The sequence below is a fragment of the Equus quagga genome, chromosome 7 (assembly GCF_021613505.1).
Source record: "Equus quagga isolate Etosha38 chromosome 7, UCLA_HA_Equagga_1.0, whole genome shotgun sequence".
In the NCBI taxonomy this organism is placed as follows: domain Eukaryota; kingdom Metazoa; phylum Chordata; class Mammalia; order Perissodactyla; family Equidae; genus Equus; species Equus quagga.
This window is the reverse complement of record NC_060273.1, coordinates 113,410,323-113,432,259: the sequence shown is the minus strand read 5'-3', so window position 1 is coordinate 113,432,259 and position 21,937 is coordinate 113,410,323. Positions and strand designations below refer to the sequence as shown.

The window sequence follows — 21,937 nt, the reverse complement described above, 5'->3', positions numbered from 1 at the left end:
GAACTTCACAACCACCCTGAGACAGGCACTATTAAATGTCCTCACTTTTACAAAAAAGTGAGGTTAGAGAGGCTACAGAAGGTTTGGGAAGTGGTAGAACAGGATTTAAATTAGGAACTCCCAGACTCAAAGTGTTTTGTTAACAATCACAATACGCAGCTTCACTACATTAGTAATAAACTTAAGTTTTGTTTTTTGCTCATTGTTCACTATTGATGTTTTAAAATGTGAGGGGTACATCTTGTCTGACAGGGTAAACTTTCTAATTTCTAATTGATCGTTACTCAAAAGCATCTTTTAAAAACAATTCTTGTGATTAAACCCTGAATAATTTGTTCAGATTTGTGCATTTGACTAATTTGTTCTGTGACCCATAGGACATCTTAGGTGATTAAGGATAAGAACTATGTTTATTTGCTTTGTAAGCTCCTCAAACAGTAGTAAGTTTTCAACATAGTAGGCACCCAAAAGAGGACTGAGTCAACTGAGTAAAGCTGAGTAGGATGAAGCCATATAGTTTCATTCCTAATTTGCTTGAGACTCTTAGAAAATCTCTCCCAAAATAAACATTCTATGATTCTATTAAGCTACCTTCAACATTTTACTATTAAAATGCTTTAAAGTAGATAGATTATAAAAAATGAATACCTGAATTTAAAGACATACCTAAAATTCAAAGCTATGTAAATACTTCCCAAATTAGTAATTTTCAAGAGAACTGGCTTTGATATTTTCTTGCATCGGTATTATTAAAGTGAATTAGATAATGACAAGTCTTGCAATAGCCAGATTAATTTTGCAAAGGTGAAAGGGAATCTGCTGTCTTAATCTTGGAAAAGAATCTGTGGTTATTTCCTTTGATAGATCATAATCACAAATGCAAGTAATTTAAGGACATCCTATCTGGTGACTGGGGGGGTGACACTGCCATCTAGTGGCCATTTCTCGGAGCGGTGATATCCTTACTCTTCCAGCCTATTGAGCGAGGGAGACTTGACTATCACCAGGTCCATATACTTAGGCACCCATTTTCACGTCTCACTGGATTACAGAGTCTTTGAGGGAGCAACCATGTCTCATGTGTTTTCTTTCTTCCCTGCAATCAGTATTTGTTAATGTTGAAGTGAAAACATGTTCTGGACCCACTCAGCTAAGAATATTACAAAAAACATTTCACTCATATCTTCTACCTCCCCTGACCCCTAACTCTTCAACCTCTGCTCAGGCCTGTGTAAAAACTGGCAACACTAAAAACTGGTGGGACTATCTCAAGATTCTGTTCCCATGACCACATTACCATTTAAGAAGCAGAAAATAAAACCACCCTTAACACAGACCACAAAACCAGACTAAAGACTAAAAAAACAGATGGCAGGGAATTCTTCCAGTGGTTAAATAAAACGCCACCAAGTTGTTAGAAGAATTTCAGAAAGATAAACATCACTATAGTTATCACTCTAGTAGCTACACTTTACTGAATGCTTACAAAATGTGAGGCATTCTTCTAAGCACTTTCTGTGCACTGTCTTGCAATCCTCAAAACCACCCTACAAAGTAGTTATAAATCCAATTTTAACAGTAAGAAAACTGAGGTGGAGGAGAGAAATAGGGAGAGAGAACTACGACTCGCCTAAGGTTGTTTCCACCGGTAAGTGGAAAAGCTGTGATTTGAAACCAAGCAATCTACTGGTTTTCGGTAGAGAACAGCAGCAGTAATAGATTTAAAAAAATACTTAAATATCCCTAATTATTTTGAAAAATAGCTTTTGGCAGATTTATCAGTCATCTAAATTACCTGAAAAATTGGAGTGCTTTAGCAGAATTACTGTAATTATCTTTTAGAAGACATGCATTGAATGAGTCAAATTCAGAGATAAAAAAAGGTTTATTTATCTATTTATATATCTGCCTTAGTCCGAAGAAGACTAAAGTGGCCTTAAAAGGGATCACTGTAACTTTTTGAAAAACATTCAAGATCTTAAATATATTACTCTCCCCACAAGCTGGCTGCTTCCAAGCTGGATTTAATATTTTGCATGTTTTCCCTCCGCTGCTTGGTAAATATATTTGCTTCTCCTTTCTGCAATCGACGTCTGACAGCTGACTTTTGCTGTTTTGTCAATTGACGTTTCACCTTCTGCTTCACCAGTTCCTGGAAAGATTTAATGAATTATTATCACTGATAATTGACCATTTTGATAAGGAGTAAACATTCAATAAAACAAAGATTTATATTACTAATATTTTTCAAATTTCTGTTAAGAGCACGAATTTTTAAAATTCCAAACACTGATAGTGCTCTATGAAACAACAATAAAACACCAAACTAATTGTTATAACATAGAAGAAATAAATTCCTAAAAGAAATACAGATTATAGCAAAAAGTAGTGTATAGTCACAATTCTTTGAATAACAAGTCACCATAGTGCCACCTAGTGTCCATCAGGAAAACTGAAAAAAAAAAAACGCCCCGAAAAACCACAAGCTAAAAACTGCTTGTTCCTCTGCTTTCTAGGTAAAAGCAGGTATGGCTTTGTGGCGGAAGCTCATGTTTGAAAGCACTCACTACTAGTCAAAATATATCCAAGGGTGTCTTCATAGCTTCAGGTATAGAAACGGCCTGATGGCAGCGGTTACCCATGGAAAAGTCTTCATACAGTTTTTGGGAGATGTAGAATGCTTTCTCATAATAAATAAGCATAAATTCAAATTACTTCTTATCACTTAAGACACACGCTGTCAATGTCACACATAACTTAGATGAATAAAAAATCTAAATATTCTGTCTGCAATAATCTTTTCTTTCTCTGAAGCACTATATGGCCTGTTATTTAACCGTATATAACGTTGTATCATCTAACTTGTCTCCTTGGAAAAGATAAACACTGCAAGGGTTGAAGCAAGGGTCTCTTCTTAATATGCCCCACTTTACGCTAGGCACAAAGAACCATTTACTAAAAATCTGTCAAGTTAAAAAATGAAAGAATAGTGGATTTGAGAGGTAAAAAGGGGCTAGAAGAACTCGTCTGCTGGACACACTGTTTCCTGGATCGTATTGTGTAATATAAGACTTTGGATCAGAGGAGTTAAATCAAACTTTGGATTATTTTACGTAGTTAAGCAGACCATATTCAATTAACAGGCTTTAACAAGTTATCCCTCTTTAGTCTCACCATTCTCACCGGGAGGAGAGGTGAGAGAAGAGAGGGGGAAAGAGTGGAAGAATCAGAACTCAAGTTCCTGCAGAGGCTGACACCCCGTGAGATGCAGCCCCCCCACCCAGAAAGACTAGAGACTTAGAAGGACCTGGTCTTTCAGAAGTTTCAGAGCTGAAAGCAGTAGGATTGGCTGAAAGCTTAAAACAAGAATGAAAGGCTTCCAGGGCCCTTCCCTATGCCAGGAAGCCAGGCAACTATCACAGCCTCCCCACTCCAGCAGGAGAACCAGAATCCTGAATCCAAACAGCATCTTCTCAACCACAACAAAGATCAATGGAGCAATACCTTCAGAATTCTGAAGGAAAATTATTTCCAAACCACAACTCTGATACTTAATCTCCCAATCAAATGTGAGGACAGAATAACCAGACATTTTTAGTAACAAAAAGCCCCCCCACCAATTCACTCAAATAACTAGTGGAAGCTATACTGCCAACGAAAGAAGTAAACTAGGTAAGAAGAGATGGCACCCAAGAGATAAGAGATGAAAAGTCCCAGGAAGACAACAGAGAGCACGCAGTGCGTTTAAACTAGAGGAGTTCAGACGGAGGCCTCCAGAATGCTTCCAAGAAAAAAATCAATTTCTTTTATATATTCTGACTGAATTGTCCTTTGGTTCTTTACTTTGATGAGACTGAGAGAAAATCATGTCAAGTAGCCAAAGAATATACAAGGAGATAATGGATTACTATGCATGTACCTCCCCCTAATCTTGGACAATTTACAAATCCTACAAGGTTAATTTTCCTCGTGTTAAAAAAAGTGGGAGAAAAATCTCATTTAGTAATTTTTTTAAATGATGAAGTGAATTAAAATAGGTGTGCATTATTTCAGGGCATAATAAAAAAATTAACAAAAATCACAATTTTGTTGTTTGTTGTCACTGACGGTGGCCACATATTTATTAAACAGCAATACACCTTAACGTTTAATTACAATTTCATTCTGTGACATACTAGAAAGAACAGGGTTCAAAAATGGCAATAACTTGCCAATAAATAGGGAACTAAAAAAGTCTTTTGAGGAAAACAAATCTTACAATTTTAATTTCAAAGAACAAAATCTTTTACCTTTGCACAGACACCAAAACAACAATCCTCAAATTAATGGAGGTAACTGTTTTCTCCTGACCTTCTAACAAAATGAAAGTGACCTCAATGAAAATACTGTAACTAGATTTCCAAAAGAATATAGAATTAAGATGATCAATTTGTTCCCAGTAATGGAAACTTTGCTAATCAAGTTAAGCTAAAGAGAACTTTTTTCCCCTTAGAAGGCAAATCTGTATTTCATGATGCAATTCACTATAGGCTTGACCCCATGAACTGTACGTTCATGCTGTGAGCTATAAGGGAAATGGCATAAAGTCAAAAACTAAAGACAACATGAGAGCCATCATCTTTATATACAGAAGAGAGCATAACTGAGAATTTAAGGAGGTAGCATGAATTATCAATCTAACTTTTCTTTATAGGCAACTGCCAATTTTACACCACTGTAATTAGATATAAAAGCACTTACATTTTGAATCTGAGAAACCAGGCAAGAAGGGTAATAAATCTCAATAAGTATAGAAAATACCAAAGCTAAGAGTGGACAGGCAATCATAAAGTGTGAGAAATTCTTAATAAAGACAGGTGATATAATACTTAAAGGTAGATTTTATGTTTTAATATAATTAATAGATATTTCAAAGATGTCATAGATTTAAAATCATACGTTCAAAAAACCAGGTAAATTATGAGGCCAACAGAAGAGTACATAAAACCAATACATTTCTAGAATTCCACTCTTTTATTTTAGTCTGACAAGCTCTAAATGTTTCTATTATCAAGTAAAGGTCCCAGAGCTACTAAAAGTGTGCTACATTATGGTGAGAAGGCCAAGAGGCAGAAAAACTCCTCAGCAGGAACTGGACTACTATTATCCGGTCCAGAAAATGCCCCTTTGAAATTCTTTTGGACATGGCTGCTAAACGTCTCACAAAAACCCGAGATAGAAAATTTAGAAATTACCCATTTTTCTCTTATAAAATATAAGACTAGTGAAGCTGATGCATCCTGACACTTCAGCTGCAGTGCCAGGTAACTGAGCGTCACGTACCCTATCTGGGCCTCAATTTCCTCATTGTTAGAATGCAGAGACTAGACCATATGAGAATCTACAGTTCCCCCTAGACCTAAATTTCCATGATTTTATCCTTCAAGTTTAAGCCGGTTTACATGCTGCCCTTTCCCAAAAGCTCTGATAACTCCAGCTGAAGTGAACCCGCTCTCCTAGACTACTAAATCTGTACTTGTTCTAATTCTATACTATGAACATGAGGTCCAAACGGTTGAGGCTATCTCGCACATCACGTAATCCTCACAGCGCCTTGGCTCAGGAATCTGTCCACAGGACTGACCTAATAAATATTTGGAAAACGGTGACTAAATAGTTACCGGTGGAATTGTTGAACAGCTTACAACACTGCCCGCAGAAGTAACGCTCAGTGTTCTTGTTCTATGTTGCTTAATATCTTCAATATTTTCTTCATCTCTAAAATTAAAAGAAAATCACAATTTTTAGCTATTTTTTTTAGTTAGTTACGCTTGACTAATTTATATCATTCCCTACACGATAGTAAAACTTAAAGAGATAAAACACCTCAGACAGTTCACTATATTTAAAATTTGTGAGAAGGTAATTCAGCCCAATATAGCAACAATTTTCATTTTTCAGCATTCTGATAGTCACTATCAAAATTTCAAAATGGTAGAATGTTTTGGCCATCAAAATTTATCACTTCCCCACAATTCATGTCTCTTTTCCACTAATCCTTTCCTCCACTTTCACTTTACTATATATAGAAAGTTGCCTCTTACAATCTAAAACCTTGGGATACTTGCTTGTCATCTTCCCAAACAAAAGTAGATTGTCAGAGGAACAGAGAAAACACTCTGTAAATTCTGCTTTGGTAAGGCAGAAAAAACTGCAAGGATGGAAACTGTCTAACTTGTTTCACACATTGCTCAAAGTTTTAGCGTATACAATGTATAAGAAACTCAGACAATATTAATTCCTAACAATCCATATTTTTTAGCAACATGTTATCTTATGTTCCTGCTTTGAATAATAAAAATTTTGCCCGTGTTCAGAGTAAGAACAAATTCTGTGCTTAGAAGACCATTTAACCTATGTAGATTTTCTTCTATTACTTACTCAAAATCCTAAGCCACTGCCACCCTTAATTTTACAGGTTTATTATTCAAGTGGTAGTTGCCCTATGTCTCAATATAGAGTTATATGGAAAAGGAACAAAATTCTCATGTTTTGCTTCACAATAAAACTCTAAAGATAAAGGAAGCCTTAGGATGTAAGCCTGAACATGTATTGAGAAATGCCTGATAATGTACTGTTGATTTGCTTTAACTGCCATATTACTATTTCAAAACAAATAAAACTATTATTTCATTAAACCATAGTTGTTTGATTCTGGATAAACAATCCAAAATCTAAAAATTAAATTTTAGATCTTTGGCTAATCTAAGTTGAGGCTGGTTCATTAATATTTGCAAGAAAAAAAATTCTTAAAAGAAAAATAAGAGCATAACACTATATAATTTTAACTGTGCATGAACAAATAAGGACAGAAGGTTCTAAGTACCGGGGAAAATTCACTTTAAGTAGATATTTCATGAAGAGAGCATATTTACTGCATGTTTACCAGACTATACACAATCAAACATACATCAGATGTACAATTAAGAAAATATACAAACAATTCATCCACCTAAAACCTGATCAATTTATCAAGAGATCTGTATTAATTCTTTAAAAGTAATCAGTTTGTATTTTAAGGCAGAACTGCTTAAAACTGAATCAATAGGCTGTCTAGGATCAGGTCAATTGTAGAGGATAACCTGAATACCACAAAAGGGTTATCTGCTTTCATTTTACACATAAAGGTACAGAATACAGCTGTCACATCATTTTAAAAAAAACATTCATTTACCAGAATCCAAGAAAGTATAGGTCTCCCGATTAAAGCCAAAAATCAATCAAGAGAAATCCATACCTGAAAGGCCTGAAGCCTCTGTTCAACGACGACAAGGCAATCAGAAGAGGGCACTCATCTTCACCCTCTGCAGAGCCTGTGGGCACTCCTCCGCGACCTGTCTTACTGTCTTGCCTGGTGTCATTTTCAGTTCTGTTTGTCTCCCCAGAAAACTCAGTTACAGAATTGTTTTCAACAACCTGCCCTTTTATTTCTTCTAAAGCTTGACTGAGTTCAGTCATTTCAAAATTGTGTGCATCAGCACTGCCCTCTGACAAATTGTCTTCCTTTATTTGTTCAAGGTCTCCAGCTGATCTGCAACAGCAGTCAACTAATTCATCTCCCGAGTTCCGTTCACTTTCATTTTCTGATCTGCAAACCTTTGCTTTTTCTGACACCTCTTCATCAGAAGATGAGCATTCAGATCTCTCCTCTGTTTCAGTATTTTTATCATCCGGACCTAGTGGATGAAGCAGTTCATCATCTGCCTGCATCTCCTTGGTGTAGCCGCTGGCAGAAACCTCTACATCAAGACAGTCCTCCCTCCTAGCACAAAAAAAAGCCAGCATTCAGAGAGGAAAGAATCCATCTGACACAAATAAATATTTATTATTCTGATAAATTATGATTCTCAAATAAATTTAATAGTTTATACATTTTAAATATTTTTCTTTGCTTAAAATGTAAGACTCAAATTACTTAAATATACAAATTTAAAAGACATATATGCTGGTGGTCATTCACAAATGATGACTGTGAAAAGCAACATGTATTTGTAGGTTAAAAAACTTCAGTTGATATTTATTGACTTAATAAATTTAATAAAGAAGGTCAAAGATGACTTCTTTTGAGTTATGCCAATCATCCCAAATCAGAAAACAACACCTTAACTAAGTATATAAAACAAATGAGAAAATTTGGCTTTGAGAATGTACATATAGTTATGTTCCATAAATCAATCAAAGATGGCTCTTGTTCTGAATAAAGGAAAAACACAAACTCTGATAAACATTTGGCTTGATTTCTTACAAATGGGTTATTCACATAGCATCCTATATTGAATAAAAGTTCTTGAATTTGTAAGAAATTAGGTATATTCTTCCCCCAAATTCAGTAACTTTGCCATAATGGATAAAAGGCAGATACTTTCTGGCTTTTAAGTTTCATTCATATACTACGCAGCAATGATACTTAGCAATTATAATAATGTGTCAAAGGTCACTATTTGGAAACTTTTTAGATGGAAGTGTTAACTTAGATCTAAATAAATTAGGTATTTAAACAGAGTTCTATCATTTTAGGCAAGGCAGAATACAAACCTGACATCACTAAAGGATGGATAAAGCTCACTTTCATAGCTGAAACGTTTCATGAAGAAATCTCTAATGCATTTAACATCTCTGTCAAAATACCTGCAAAAACAAGAATGAGTTTTGATGTAGCCTTTGTTGCTCATCTTTTTCCTTATTAGCCAATGACAGCATCCTTATTATTTGTTATGACACTTACACTCCTCATATGAAAGAGAAAAGGACGTCTCATTAAGGCCATCAGGGATTATCGAGCTATGCTTGGTCAAACTCTCTTGGAGGCAACCGTGGAGCCGAGAGAAAAAGGGAAAGGCAGAGAGGATGGGGTTCTAGGGTTTCCATCTCCGTGTCCCTACTTCTGAGCAGGCTTTTATGTGTTTTAAAAATTGAGCCTCCATACCTAAAAGTTTGTTTGAATAAAAGGGTCCATGAGTAAGAAAGTTCAACTTTTGAAAGCCTGTCAGATTACAAGAGTAATTCCAATTCTTTTGATGGTTTATAAAAGCAAGCAGCTTCTTCAGATTTCTAATACACAGAATAAGCTTAATGAATAGGTTTCAAAAATTGGATCAAAGAGTATTTTTTCCCCCTCTAAAAATGAGGAATAAGAACGATTCTCTTAGGGGGAAAACAGTAGTTTGACATCCTTTAATAAAAAACCAAATTTTTAGACTATTAACATCAGCCACCTTAAACCAGTTATTGACCCAACTGACAGTATCACAAAATTGAAAAATTATAAGTAAAAAATGATTGCATCACACATAAACACATCCAGATCCAGAATCAATTTCAGCATATACCATTCGGCATTGGGATGAGAAGTTGAAACCATTTGTGGAAAATCAATCATGGTGATGTGGTCATCTTTATCCAAAATGAGATTGAATTCATTGAAATCTCCATGAATCAGTCCATGATTTGCAAGTCTGACAATTAGTTCCATAGCTTCATCATATACTGATGCAGGATCTTCAACATGGTGTATCTGACATCTGAAAGTATTTTAAGTATGAAAATAGGTTATTTGTACTCACTTATGATTTTAATGAAAGCGTGTGTAAATATACATTATTTCCACTTACGATTTTAATGACAGCGTGTGTAAATATACATTATTTCCACTTATGATTTTAATGACAGCGTGTGTAAATATATATTATTTCCACTTACGATTTTAGTGAAAGCGTGTGTAAATATATATTATTTCCACTTACGATTTTAGTGAAAGCGTGTGTAAATATATATTATTTCCACTCCTTGTCTCCCTAGTTTTCCCTTCACACTCATCAGAATATAGATACGATGTAACATCTCATTAAAAATCTAACCAAAAAAAAGCCACACCCTGCCTCACTTCTGTATCCTTTCCACTACATCCTTTCTTTCATCTTCTTTACAGCCAAAGTCCTCTACGTGTGCTTTCTCCAATTTTTTTCCTCCCACTGTAATGAACCCATTTCAACAGGCTTCCAGCCACCTTGTTCCAATGAAATAGCTCCTGTCAAGACTACCAGTGACTTCCACGTTGCTAAAACCAATGGTCAACTCTTGGTCTTCATCCTCTCTGGTCTGTCAGTTAACTTCTTCCCTCTTCTTGAAACACTCCCTTCACTTGACTCTTGGTACACCAACTCTTCAGGCTATCCTCTTTCCACACTGATCACTCTTTCTTAGGTTTTTTTTGCTAGTTTTTCATCTTCTTCCTGACTTTTAAATTTTGGAGCTCCTCAAAGGTTAATCCTAGGACCTCTTGTCTTATTTAGAATCATTCTTGGTGATCTCATCCAGGCTTATGTCTTCAAAGACCATATATACACTGAATTCAATCTAGATTTCTTCTCCAAATCCCTAGGCAACTCAAACTTACCTTGTCCCACACTGAACCTCTGATTCTGCCCCTCTAACTCCAAATGCTCTTCCTGTGGTACTTTCCTCTCTGTAAATGGCAACTTTACCCTGCCAATTAATTCGTCATTCAGGTCCCAAACTGCGGCATTATCCTTGATTCGCCCCTTCCTTCATATCAATATCCAATTCCAAACAAATCATGTTGGCTCTACCTGTAGTACATATCTAGAATCTGACCACTTTTCAAAAATCTTCACATCTACCACTCTGATCTAAACTATCATCATCTCTTGCCTGGATTATTGCAGTAATCTCCTAATTTGCCTCCCTAATTCTGTCCTTGTCTCCTTTCAGTCCATTCTCAATACAGCAGCCAGAAGGATCCTATTAAAACATCAGTCAGATCATGTCTCTTAGTTCAAAATCCTCCAATGGCTTCCTATCTCAATCAAAATAAAAAAGTCCTTGTGTTAATTACTGCTACAATGGCAATCACATTACAATATATAAATGTATCCAATCAACATGTTGTACACCTTAAATTTACACAATGTTATATGGCAAATATATTTCAATTAAAAAAAATTAAAAAGCCCTTGCAGTGGCCTACAAACCCTAACTGACATGGTCCCCTGCTGCCTCTCCGATCACTTACAATTTCTCCCCTATTTCACTCAGCTCCAGCCACACTGGCCTCCTCACTGTTTTCTGAACATGTGGGCATGCTCCCATCCCAGGATTTATGCACTTGCTGTTCCCTCTGCCTGGAATGTTCCCTTAGATATCTGCATGGTTTCCTCTCACTTCTTTCAGGATTCTGCTAAAAAATCACCTTATAAATGTGACTTTTCCTGACTATCCCATATAAAGTAGCAGCCTCCTATACTCACCTCAGTACTTCTGGTCTCCCTTACCCTGCGTTATTTTTATCCACAGCATTTACTGCCATCTGATATCTATTTCCTTGTTTAGCTATTTATTGCACATCTCCTTCCACCAGAATGTAAGCTCTACGAGGGCAGGGACTTTGTTTTGTCTACTGCTGAGCCTAGAACAGTGCATGGCAGGTATTAAACTGCTAACAAATATTTGCTGAATGAATCACAGAGATTACAAAATCCATGATGTCAGAATGAAATTGAATTTTCAATTTGCCTTTGAGTCTACTGCTTTATGTTAGTTTCGAACCTCTCAGAAGCAATATTCTATTTAATTAAAAAAATTTTTACTTTTAAAAACCGAACCTTCATTTATTTATTAGGACCCATGGTTTCAAGAATAATAAATACTTACAGAGGATAGCCATTTATGAGTTCCATGACTACTGCATGGCGATTATAATCAATTGGCTTTGGAACTGGAAATTTCCTCTCATACAATGCCTAAAATACAGCGAAACAGGTATAAACTGATGAAAAGGTCATTAATTTTTAGGGGAACAATAAAAGTAAATGTACCTGACCACAACCAGAAAAAGAACATACAAGCTTTTACAAAATTACAGTTAATACATGATTATTTACATTATGGCTTATGCACTGCATAGAATGAGCTATACACAAAAACAAAACTTTAAACCAGTTTAATTCACTTGTTTCACCAAACATTCATTTACTAAATATTTATTAAATGTTATACATACTGTTCTGAGGTTATAAAAATGAGTGTAAGAAAGTCTCTGCCTTCAAGAAGCTTACAGTCTCTCAGGATATATCCTCGTCTATGTTCTAAGTTTCACCATTTACTGGAGTGTGCTTAAAAAATTCAAATGGAAATAAACTGTGATTTAAGAAATACTCTGCCTTCTGCCATATTAGAAAATGAAATATTCCAATAGATTAGGCATTTTGGTTTATAGAGCACTGGGCTTTTTCTTCAAACTAAAATATATGATATAAATCTATTATGTGACAAATACACACACTGTAGTAACCTGAGTCAAATGTCACTTCAGATCATCCATAAATCTTTTTCTCTATGCTTAACTTTTTCTTCCCTATTGCTTATAAAGTCCTCTTAGTACTTCCTTCAAAGTATCTTAGATTTATGCCCTCTGCCATTTGGAATGCTACCATTTCTAAGTAGGCACTGTCATTTATACCTGAGTACTCTAACACCAGTTCCAGCTTTTTGCCACCACATTACCCTTTATTAGTGTGACAATATCAAACTAAAATGCTATGCCAATGCTCCATTTAAAGAAATCTACAATGGCCGTAAATATTAATTTTAGTCTGGACAACTTTTCCTAGTCTTCAAAACTCTGTAATCCACTTATCCATTCCTAGTTCTCTCAATATTCTCTCCAATAAGTACTGAGGTGACTGTCACCTACAGACACAGGGCTCACCCCCAGATTCATGTCTTTGCCCATACTGGCTCCTCTGCAAAGTACACTGTCTTACTGTCTTCTTCTCACAGCCAAATCATACGCACACTTTATGACTCTACTTACTCCCACTCACTTGGTGAAATCTCCTTCATCAACCATTCTACTCTATAGAAATTTCTCTAAACTCAACATATAATTTGATTTTTAAACTCTTCTTTGTTTTATGTGTGCTTGTGTTATCTTCCCAACTTTAAGACACAGACTGCATTGTCATTCCTCTGGTATCCACCCCTTCACCCTACCCTATGCCAGTGCTTAATACAGTGGTAGATGCACAGCTGATACTCAATATATACTCACTAACAGGGTTAATTTTAAAAGGCTGTCTACTTCCCATCTTCTTTGGACAGGAACTGAACTACCTCCCACTCTCCAAAGATTTCTGTTTGCTCGGCTTTAAGATATTTTTCAATGTAAGTGATTTTGAACATGCGTTGGCAGGTCAATAGCATATGATAACCCTAACTACTGTCATAGTGGTCTAGCCCTTGTGCCATAGCTTAGCCCTTAAGCTATAGCTCAATCTTATTCTCTCTTAGGAAAATATCAATGTATTTAAGGAGCATATTTATGCACAACCAGGTTCTATTCCTGTACTTTCATATAAATGCCCTGAGAAAACACCTGATACAGTTTTGGGAAAATGTGTAACAATCCCTACCAAACTGCCTTCTTACTGACTGACTATCATAGGATACAAACCATCAGTATAAGACAAGAAATACATAACACGCATGGCATCAATATCACTTATTTGGACTGCTTCGAGAATTCTTCCCCCATGATCACTAAAAAGTTAAGCACATGAATTAAAATAACCTACTCAAAGAATACCACACTGAAACTCCCAAGAAACGACTGGTTATACACTGGAGCGACTTTCAATAATTCAAATAAAAAAAAATGAAGATAAGTTATAACAAATAAATCCTATGGAGAGAATAAAAACGCAATGTTATTTTTTGTTCAATTTAAATATTATTGAAGTTAATTTGGTTCCTATTAAAGATATTTAACAAATCTATGCTGAACTCAATTTTGAAGGTGAATGGTCAAAAACTAAACAGTTTTACCGTTTCTAATATAAATACAAATTTATAAACTGACATTTCTTCCATTATGTGAAAGAAAAATACGAGTCAACTTATCTGAGACACTAAAGTTTCTACAGATGGTAATTATCTACTGTTTTCAATTACAGATAGGCATATGTATAGTTATATACATTGAATAAACATTCACACATACACATTTGTAAAGCAATTACATCAGAAATTATTTCAGGCTACTCTATCTTATTAATATTGCAGAATACATGTTGCCTTTATTTATAACAATTAAAAAACCTTCACATAGAAGGAAATCACCATAAAAACAAATAACAGAAATAATCGAGAGTTAAAAGTCTAAGGATTGGGATTGGGGGTAGGGAGATGTGGGGCAACAGACTGATGCTTGGCACTACAGCCTTTCTGCTACTTGTATTATTTGGTTAAAAAATGTAGAATTATTTTAAAAATACCTTCATGTAGGCAAATTCTTTCATGGCAGAGAGACGAGATAAATAAAGCCACGACATGTTACGCCTGTGTTTATGGTAATCACGCTTGTTCTTCAGATTTCGAAAGGAGGTTCTTCCCAGTCTGTGAAGCTTCAATGCAAACTGCTGCCCTTCTTCATTTGCAACAATGTAAATATCTAGAGCCCAGATTTTAAAAGGATCATTATTATACTTTTATTCCCAAAAAACTGAAAAACAATTCCAACTTTGTCTGATTTTATTTGTATCAAATTTTGTTTCCTAATAACCAGGAACACTTACCATTCAGCAAAATGCTTTATTTTAATTACAATCCAAAAAGTTAGGATGACATGCATTAATATCTACTACAAAAGAAACTAGGGATGCAATATAGGTTATCGCTCCCCAAAGTGCGCAATGCTCAACACAATTTAGTGGGGAAACATCTAGCTGTTCCCTGGTGTCCTGTGCGTATGAGAAGTGATTTGATACTATCTTCCTTTCCAACAACATGAAGTTCAATTCTTCAATGGCCTCAATGAAAACACTCAGTTGTTGGATAATAATCAGAATGAAACAGTATTCCAACCATCAAAACAAGTTGCTGCTTGTAATATTGACACGAGAACACATTCTAATTATTCATGAGAAATTTTAATCACTACATTTCTATTGATAATCAGCCTCTCTCTCTCACTTTGGTGGGATTATAAATTGGTGCAAACTTTTTGGAGGGAAACTTGGTAATATCAAAATTTTAAATGCATACAATTTTTGCTGTAATAATTTAATTTCTAAGAATGCATTTATCATTTTCTTTTTGCACATCTGCCACAGAGGCATCTGCACAAGGATGTTCACCTCATCACTACTTACAGAAACAGAATGGAAGTAACTTAAATGTCCACAACAACTGGGACTGGTAAAATCAATTACAGAGCATCAATACAATGTAATACTCTGCAACTATGAGAAAGACATATCTGCTCCTATGAAATGGTATCAGGGATGCATCAAGGGGAAAAAAATCAAGGTGTAGAATACTAAGTACTGTTTGCTTTCACTGGTGATTAAAAAAATATGTGAATGTATATACATATATCCTCAGTACATTATATACTTGTATTCACATAGAATAGAAGGATATGTAAGACATCAGTAAATAGTGATAGCTTTGGGAAGTAGTAACAGGAGATTGACATCTGGCTTAGGAGTAAGATTTACTTTTTACTGTACTCTCTTTTATACTATTTATCGTTTTGCATGCAATGAAGTTCTTGAAAATAAAAATAGCCATTCTTTTTAAATTGAAAAAAATTGGACATAAAAAAATTAAGAGGGAGCATATTTCAAAAGGCATCTCATTCCCTCATTTTATACACTTTACACACAGAGAGGTGTATTTAGCACTCCTACATTAGTTATTAAATATACATCATATTAATGGATATTAATACAAAAGACACACAAACCATATGAAGGACCACAGCAACCTCCTCTGGGGTAGGCTTCCTAATAATTCTATTACTTCCAATTTTAATTGTACTTCTTCAGTTTAGATAAATAATGTAACTACATAGGATAAACTATATAAAATAAAAGCAGAGTATCAGAGGGCACGGCAGAGAGAAAATCATGTCCTGTTCTTTATTTCTGTCTTCCACATAGAAGATTATTTGCTCAATGCTATTTCACAATGTTTTTTCCTGTGTTCTATACATATCTAATCTTGACTTGATCATACTGCTGTGATGGAAAAATGTGTTTGTGGTTTTTAGATATTCAGTGTTTTCTAATACTTCTTTGTATTAGACATTTTAACTATTACTAATGTCAAATTTATCAGATGTAAAATAAGAGCAAATAACAAGTTTGCCAAAGCTTTCAGCTATCAGAGGGAAATTAATTTCTCAGTATACTGAATTTTCAGTGATAGACTTACAAAAAAACAATTATCTCCTAAACTTAAATGGCAATTTCATAACATGTATTGCTTCCAAGCAACTTTTCAATTTACTGTATAGTTGGAAAAATTAAACGATGAATGCTTTCTCAAGGGGAAATATAAACTAAAAGAAAGAAAATGCGTTGAATAGTACTGTTAGCACTTACCAGATTCTTTGCCAACACCCATCTGGTTTCCGACAGACTCAACTACCTGTCTAGAAGAAAGTGTTTTCAAAGCCAGGTAATCATAGCCTGCATTTGTCAACCGATAGCCCTGGACAGCTAGACAAAAACGAATGAGAAAAACCCTTAGTTACATTGTACCACCAAACCACATCAGCTCAAGTCATGGGAAGTCTTAGATGGAAAAAGACTAGCTACCCAGTCTTACAAGTCTGACATTTCTTCCTCTAATTTGTATTTCTTCCCTAGAGCATGTTACTCGAGGTGTGACCCCACTGACTAATACCAGTCTATAAATGTTTGTTACCAGTTTGTGACAAGACAGAAAAACTGAAATGAAGTGGCTAAACTACAAAATTTTTATATCAATTTGCCCAAGTTATTTTAACTATATTTTGTTACTTTATTCCAATAGTAAGGAATTTCTGCCTATATTTTGTTTATCAGGGTTTTTTTCATTTTTCTAGTAATTACTTTTTTATTGATATTTTATAAAAGTATGGACCTGTGATAGGTTGAAAAAAAGAAACTCATCCCTCACCTCTGGTGACCTGAGAAGTAAAGCTCTCGCGTCCAGGGGCAGATTGTATTTTCCGAAGACACAGGAAAGGTATCTCTACCCTACTTGCTCTTCTGCGGTTAGAGCTTGCTAATCCCCTCTGCAGAGGGGGGACACTGCCCCACCTCTGTGATCTGCGTTGGCTCTGTGACTGCTCTGCTGTGTCAGTTCCAGGTCTAGAACTTTCCTGGTCGGGCAACTTCCACTTCCTGCCTTCTGGAAAATTGACTCTGGGGGCTGCCAGTTGCATCAAAACCCACCAATGATACCACAAATACTTACTTTTGGTACGCTCCCAAGCTATGAGCTTATGTTTCACTAATTCTCTTAACACTTTATTGCAGCCACCATGTTTAAGGCTGGCTATGGACGCAACCAAACTGCAGGGCACTATCTCATGGTTCTTCATGCCCATCTCAACCTGCAATCAAAGGCATCATTATGTAATCACAATCAACACACAGCTGTGGTCTATCAAGACCCTGCTAAGAAATTACCTTCTCCTTCACACTTTGCTGACCACATAGTTGCCCAACCGATTCTAAGACATAATTACTACCTTCTCTGGACATACTTTTACTGACAATTTGATATGTAATCACATTTGATACTCATATTCTGTCTCTCTACTAAACTACATGCACTTCAAAGGGTGAGACTTGTGAGTGCTTAACATAGTTACTGACACGTGGTACATACGAAAATATTTATTGACATCTACTAAATATTTGTCTTTAAAAAACAGATACTCTAGGTATTTATTACAAGGTATTTACTGACAAAGTACTATATGTTGGCATTGTGGAGACTTAAAAAAAAAGTAAAAATACTCTCTACCTCTGGAGAATTTACTGTCTTATTGTGGAAATGAGAATGTACACATCTAATTCTAGTAGAAGATAAGAAATGATAGGGGCTGGCCTGGTGGTGTAGTGGTTAAGTTTGTGCAGTCTGCTTCAGCAGCTCGCAGGTTCAGATTCTGGGCATGGACCTAGCACTGCCTGTCAAGCCATGAAATCCCACGTAAAATAGAGGAAGACTGGCAACAGATGTTAGCTCAGGGCCAATCTTCCTCACAGGAAAAAGAAAAAAAAGAAATAGGTGCTAAAAAAATAGGTGGCTCAGGGCAAAACAAGAATACTTCTAGCTGAGGGATCAGTTTTAATGAAGGAGTGGCACTTCGGACTGACTGAGAGATAGAGGAATATAGAAAAAGTAGACAAGGGATCAGGGAAAGACCAGAAAAGATTTGGGCATGGCACATATGTAAGAAAGTACAGAGCACATGAGCAGCTAGTACAGTGGTAGCTCAGATGGGATGGCATACAGAGTTCGTGAAAAGAAGGCTCGAAAACGCTTCTGAGTAAGATATGGAAGGCCTTGAAATACAGACCAATGAGTTTTAAATTTTATACTGAGGACAGTACAAAACCCTTGAAGATGTTTAGGCAAGGGGGCTATATGAACACAGGTTGTTTTAAGGACATTAATCTCGCAGGAATACGCAAAGTGGTTTAGAGAAGGCAAAAACTGGAGGTGACGTAGGGGGGAGGCAGATGACAGTTCAGGCCAGAAGAAACGGAAACCAGAAGAGGGAAGAGGTGGTGGTAACGGGAGGAAGAAATTAAAGATCTTTAGAAAACAGTATGGGAGGGACTGGCAGTGATATGGGAGGGCAGAGAGAGTGAAGAGTCAAAGCTGAAGTGAAGACGAAGAGCAGGTTTTAAAATAATAATATATATAATAATACACAATAATTATTCTATTATATATATATTTTATATATATTATATATGTTCTATTACATATATTATCTTAATGGAGTTTGGGAAAGGAGCGAGGGAATTCGACTTGAGCACACTGAGTCTGAGGTGATGGAAGGTCCTTCAAATGAAGACATTTAAGGAAAACTGGAAAGGCAGATCTATACTCAGGAATGAAGTCACAATTAGAAAGAAAAAATTGTCAGCTATGCGATAGAGGGAAGAGATGAAGCCATGAAGTGGATGTGATCATCAAGCAAGAAGTAATGGAAGAAAAAGGAGGGCTGACAGACAGAATTTGGGGGGAACTTCATACTGAAAGGTAAGGGCAGCCGGTCAAAGCATGATTATTGATCTGGGAGGCATCAGAGAAGGAAAGGGAAGAAGGGGTCAGGGAGAGGTGCCCATCGATACCAAGGCTGGGCAGACTCAACTGAGATGGAAACACTCTTTTTAATGAGTAGGTCATTCCTTGGTAAGTTTCAAAAAAGAACTTAAATATTTCAGAGACAAAGGTTTGGAAGATAACTTTGGCATCTTTTTGATGTCCCAACCCAAACCTCACACTTTCAACTTAACTCATCTTCCATGCTTTGTTCTGTCTCTCCCAGCCTCTAACATTCTTTCTCTTGGCTTCCCTACTTCTGTCAAAGGCATCAAGGGATGAGTGAATGTGCCGAGGAAGCAGAGAAGAAAGATATCTTTCAGAAGTAACAGTAGGTATTTCGAGAAAGTCTAGCTGAACTGAATCAGAGGAGAAAGAAAAAGTGTCTTCCAAATTTCATGCTGAATTTGCAGTTGATAGGTTAATCCTTAAGTACTGCCTATTTAAGGAAAACATAATAGCTCCTAAATCAATTTATAGTTTTATTCTACAAATGCTTAATCTGTGTGTTGATCTTTGTGCCATAAGACTACGACCATAAAGTCAGTTTCTGTCACTTCCCTGCTTAAAAACACTCAGTGGCTCCCCTGTGTTTAGAATACATTTCAAACTCTTTACCAAGCCTGCAAGGATGTACGGCACATGACCTGGTTCTCACCTTTTCCAGTTACATCTCCAACCATTTGGTTTCTTGCTCACTGTATTCCAGCCACGCTGTTCTTTCAAAAACTGTTCCTGTCTCAGGGCCTTTGCACTTACTACTGCTGTTTCCTCTGCCTCCAACTCTTTCCAAGGACTTCAGTGGGCAGGCTCCTTCTCATTTACCTCCTATTATTCTCCCCCTATTCTGTCTTTTACTTAGCAAATATGTATTCAGTGCCTATCAAGTGCCAGGAACCTTTAAAATAGGCCTCAACATTTTCGTTATAACAGTAAACAGACAAGATCCTTGTACTCTGGCCATCTTCTCCGACTACATAATTTAAAGATAGCATTCATGCCCCCGCCCCCATCATGCACATCGTTTCTAGTTCGTTATCCGCTTCTCTTCCTCTTTATCATCTTCACAGTACTTACTGCCTGATATCATCATCTTCTTTATTTACTCGTTTACTTGATGGTAATGTCTCCCCCGCCTTGTCTGTCTTGTACCCTGCTCAAGTCCCTAAAACGGCTACTAACCCCCGACAAGGTGTGGATTGAATGAAACTGCAGGAATGCTGTGTGACTGGGTCTGTGAGTGGGGAACTCAAGGCCACCAACGCTCCTCGGGAGCCTCCGCCCTCTCAGCGGCTCGGAGCCCGGTCTGCGACGCTGCCCAGGCCGCAGAGATGCGAGCGGCGCTCTGGAGCACAAGGAGCGGGGGCACAAGGGGAGGAAATGATTAGAAGAGGGGCCTTTGCTGTGTCTGGGGGAAGATGACAGCTTCCGAACAAAGGCTTCTGAAAAACCCCACTCTCCATGTGCTCCCCTCCTTCCAGGCTCGGGCGGCCGCGCTCGGGGCCCAGAGCGCGCTCGGCTCCCGGCAAACGTGGAGAAACAGGAAGAGGACGCGCGGTGGGAAAGGACAGAGGACAGGGGGGGCGACGAAGTACTCACCGCGGTCAGGACCCTGAAGTCATCCCGACTCATGTAACGCAACTTGGCCACGTTCACCTTCCCCATGGCGGCCGCGCCCGGAGCCCAGAAGCTCCTCCACCACCACCCAGAGCGCAGATCAGGTCCCGGCCCAGCCTCTCACGTGTCCCACAAGCGCTGGTGGCTCGCGCATGCGCGGCTCCTGACTGCAGGTCCTTGTAAGCAGAAGTGCTATTCTCACTGCCATGGGAAAATAAAATATCTTGTGAGTTTTATGAAGCGTATAGTATAGAAAAAAGCAGAGTATTTTTTTGTAAAGTGATTTTGTCGTGTGACTGAGTTGGCGGACTCTAAGCATTCGCTACAACATGTCATTGAATTTTTCGTATCTGTCAAGACTGGCTGCTTAAACGACGCGACCCGCCTCTGAGAAGTGATAACTTTGATCAAGTTTTAACCCCAAACAGCAACTCCTACTTTAGGCAATATGAACTCCAACAAGAGAGGGGGAAAGTGAACCTGAGCGCGACTCCCGACAATCACAGTCGTTAAAGACAAAAACAACTGTAGTCACACAAGCAGTCCCTCTCCTAACTGCGCCTGCTCCGGAGGGGGGAAGGCGTGGTTAATGGCAACTCTCCCGCGCCTGCTCAGTACGGCTTTAAGGTTGTACTCGAGACTCCGGAGTGCGCCTGCGCTTCGTGGGGGTGGGGTTTAGGGTGATGTGTGGAGAGTGGAGCTGTTGCGTTCTTCTGTGCTTTTCCCAAGAAAGTGAGCGTTTTGGTGGTTCGGAGCGGACATACGCGGGTTGGATATGGAGAGCCGAAGCACGATAAGGGCTTTAGGAGAGCTAGCCACAATGGCCCTGAAACTCTGTTCAAACACGGAGCTAACCCTTTCATAAAATATGCACTGGAGTTCGAAGGCAGGCAGTTAAATCTGCCCTGTCTTTCCAGCCAGAATACCTAGTTCTCTGAAATCACAGAATACAGAAAGCAGAACCCCCTATCCCCTTTACACTACGACCTTTGGCTTCTTTTTCACTTGAATGCAGTAATCTTTGATTAACCATGCTCAACTAATGGAACTTCCATTGAAATGAAAATTTTCTTTCTGTACTTCTCATAAGAAGACATAAAAATGAAAAGTTTTTCAAGAAACCAAATGACTAACTTCTGGAGCAAGAATGGCG

The 21,937-nt window shown here is 37.3% G+C and overlaps 1 protein-coding gene across 1 annotated transcript; it reads right to left on the bottom strand.

Annotated features, from left to right (window-relative positions):
- Positions 1–1,866: 1,866 nt before the first annotated feature.
- RIOK2 (RIO kinase 2) lies at positions 1,867–20,915 on the bottom strand. Its single transcript, XM_046668066.1, has 10 exons — positions 20,767–20,915; positions 17,302–17,440; positions 16,443–16,559; positions 14,331–14,506; positions 11,710–11,798; positions 9,369–9,560; positions 8,575–8,667; positions 7,277–7,801; positions 5,661–5,757; positions 1,867–2,152 (listed from the first exon to the last, which is right to left on the bottom strand). The coding sequence occupies exons 1-10, from the start codon at positions 20,830–20,832 to the stop codon at positions 1,988–1,990; spliced, it is 1,659 nt and encodes a 552-aa protein (XP_046524022.1). The 5' UTR covers positions 20,833–20,915; the 3' UTR covers positions 1,867–1,987.
- Positions 20,916–21,937: the final 1,022 nt, after the last annotated feature.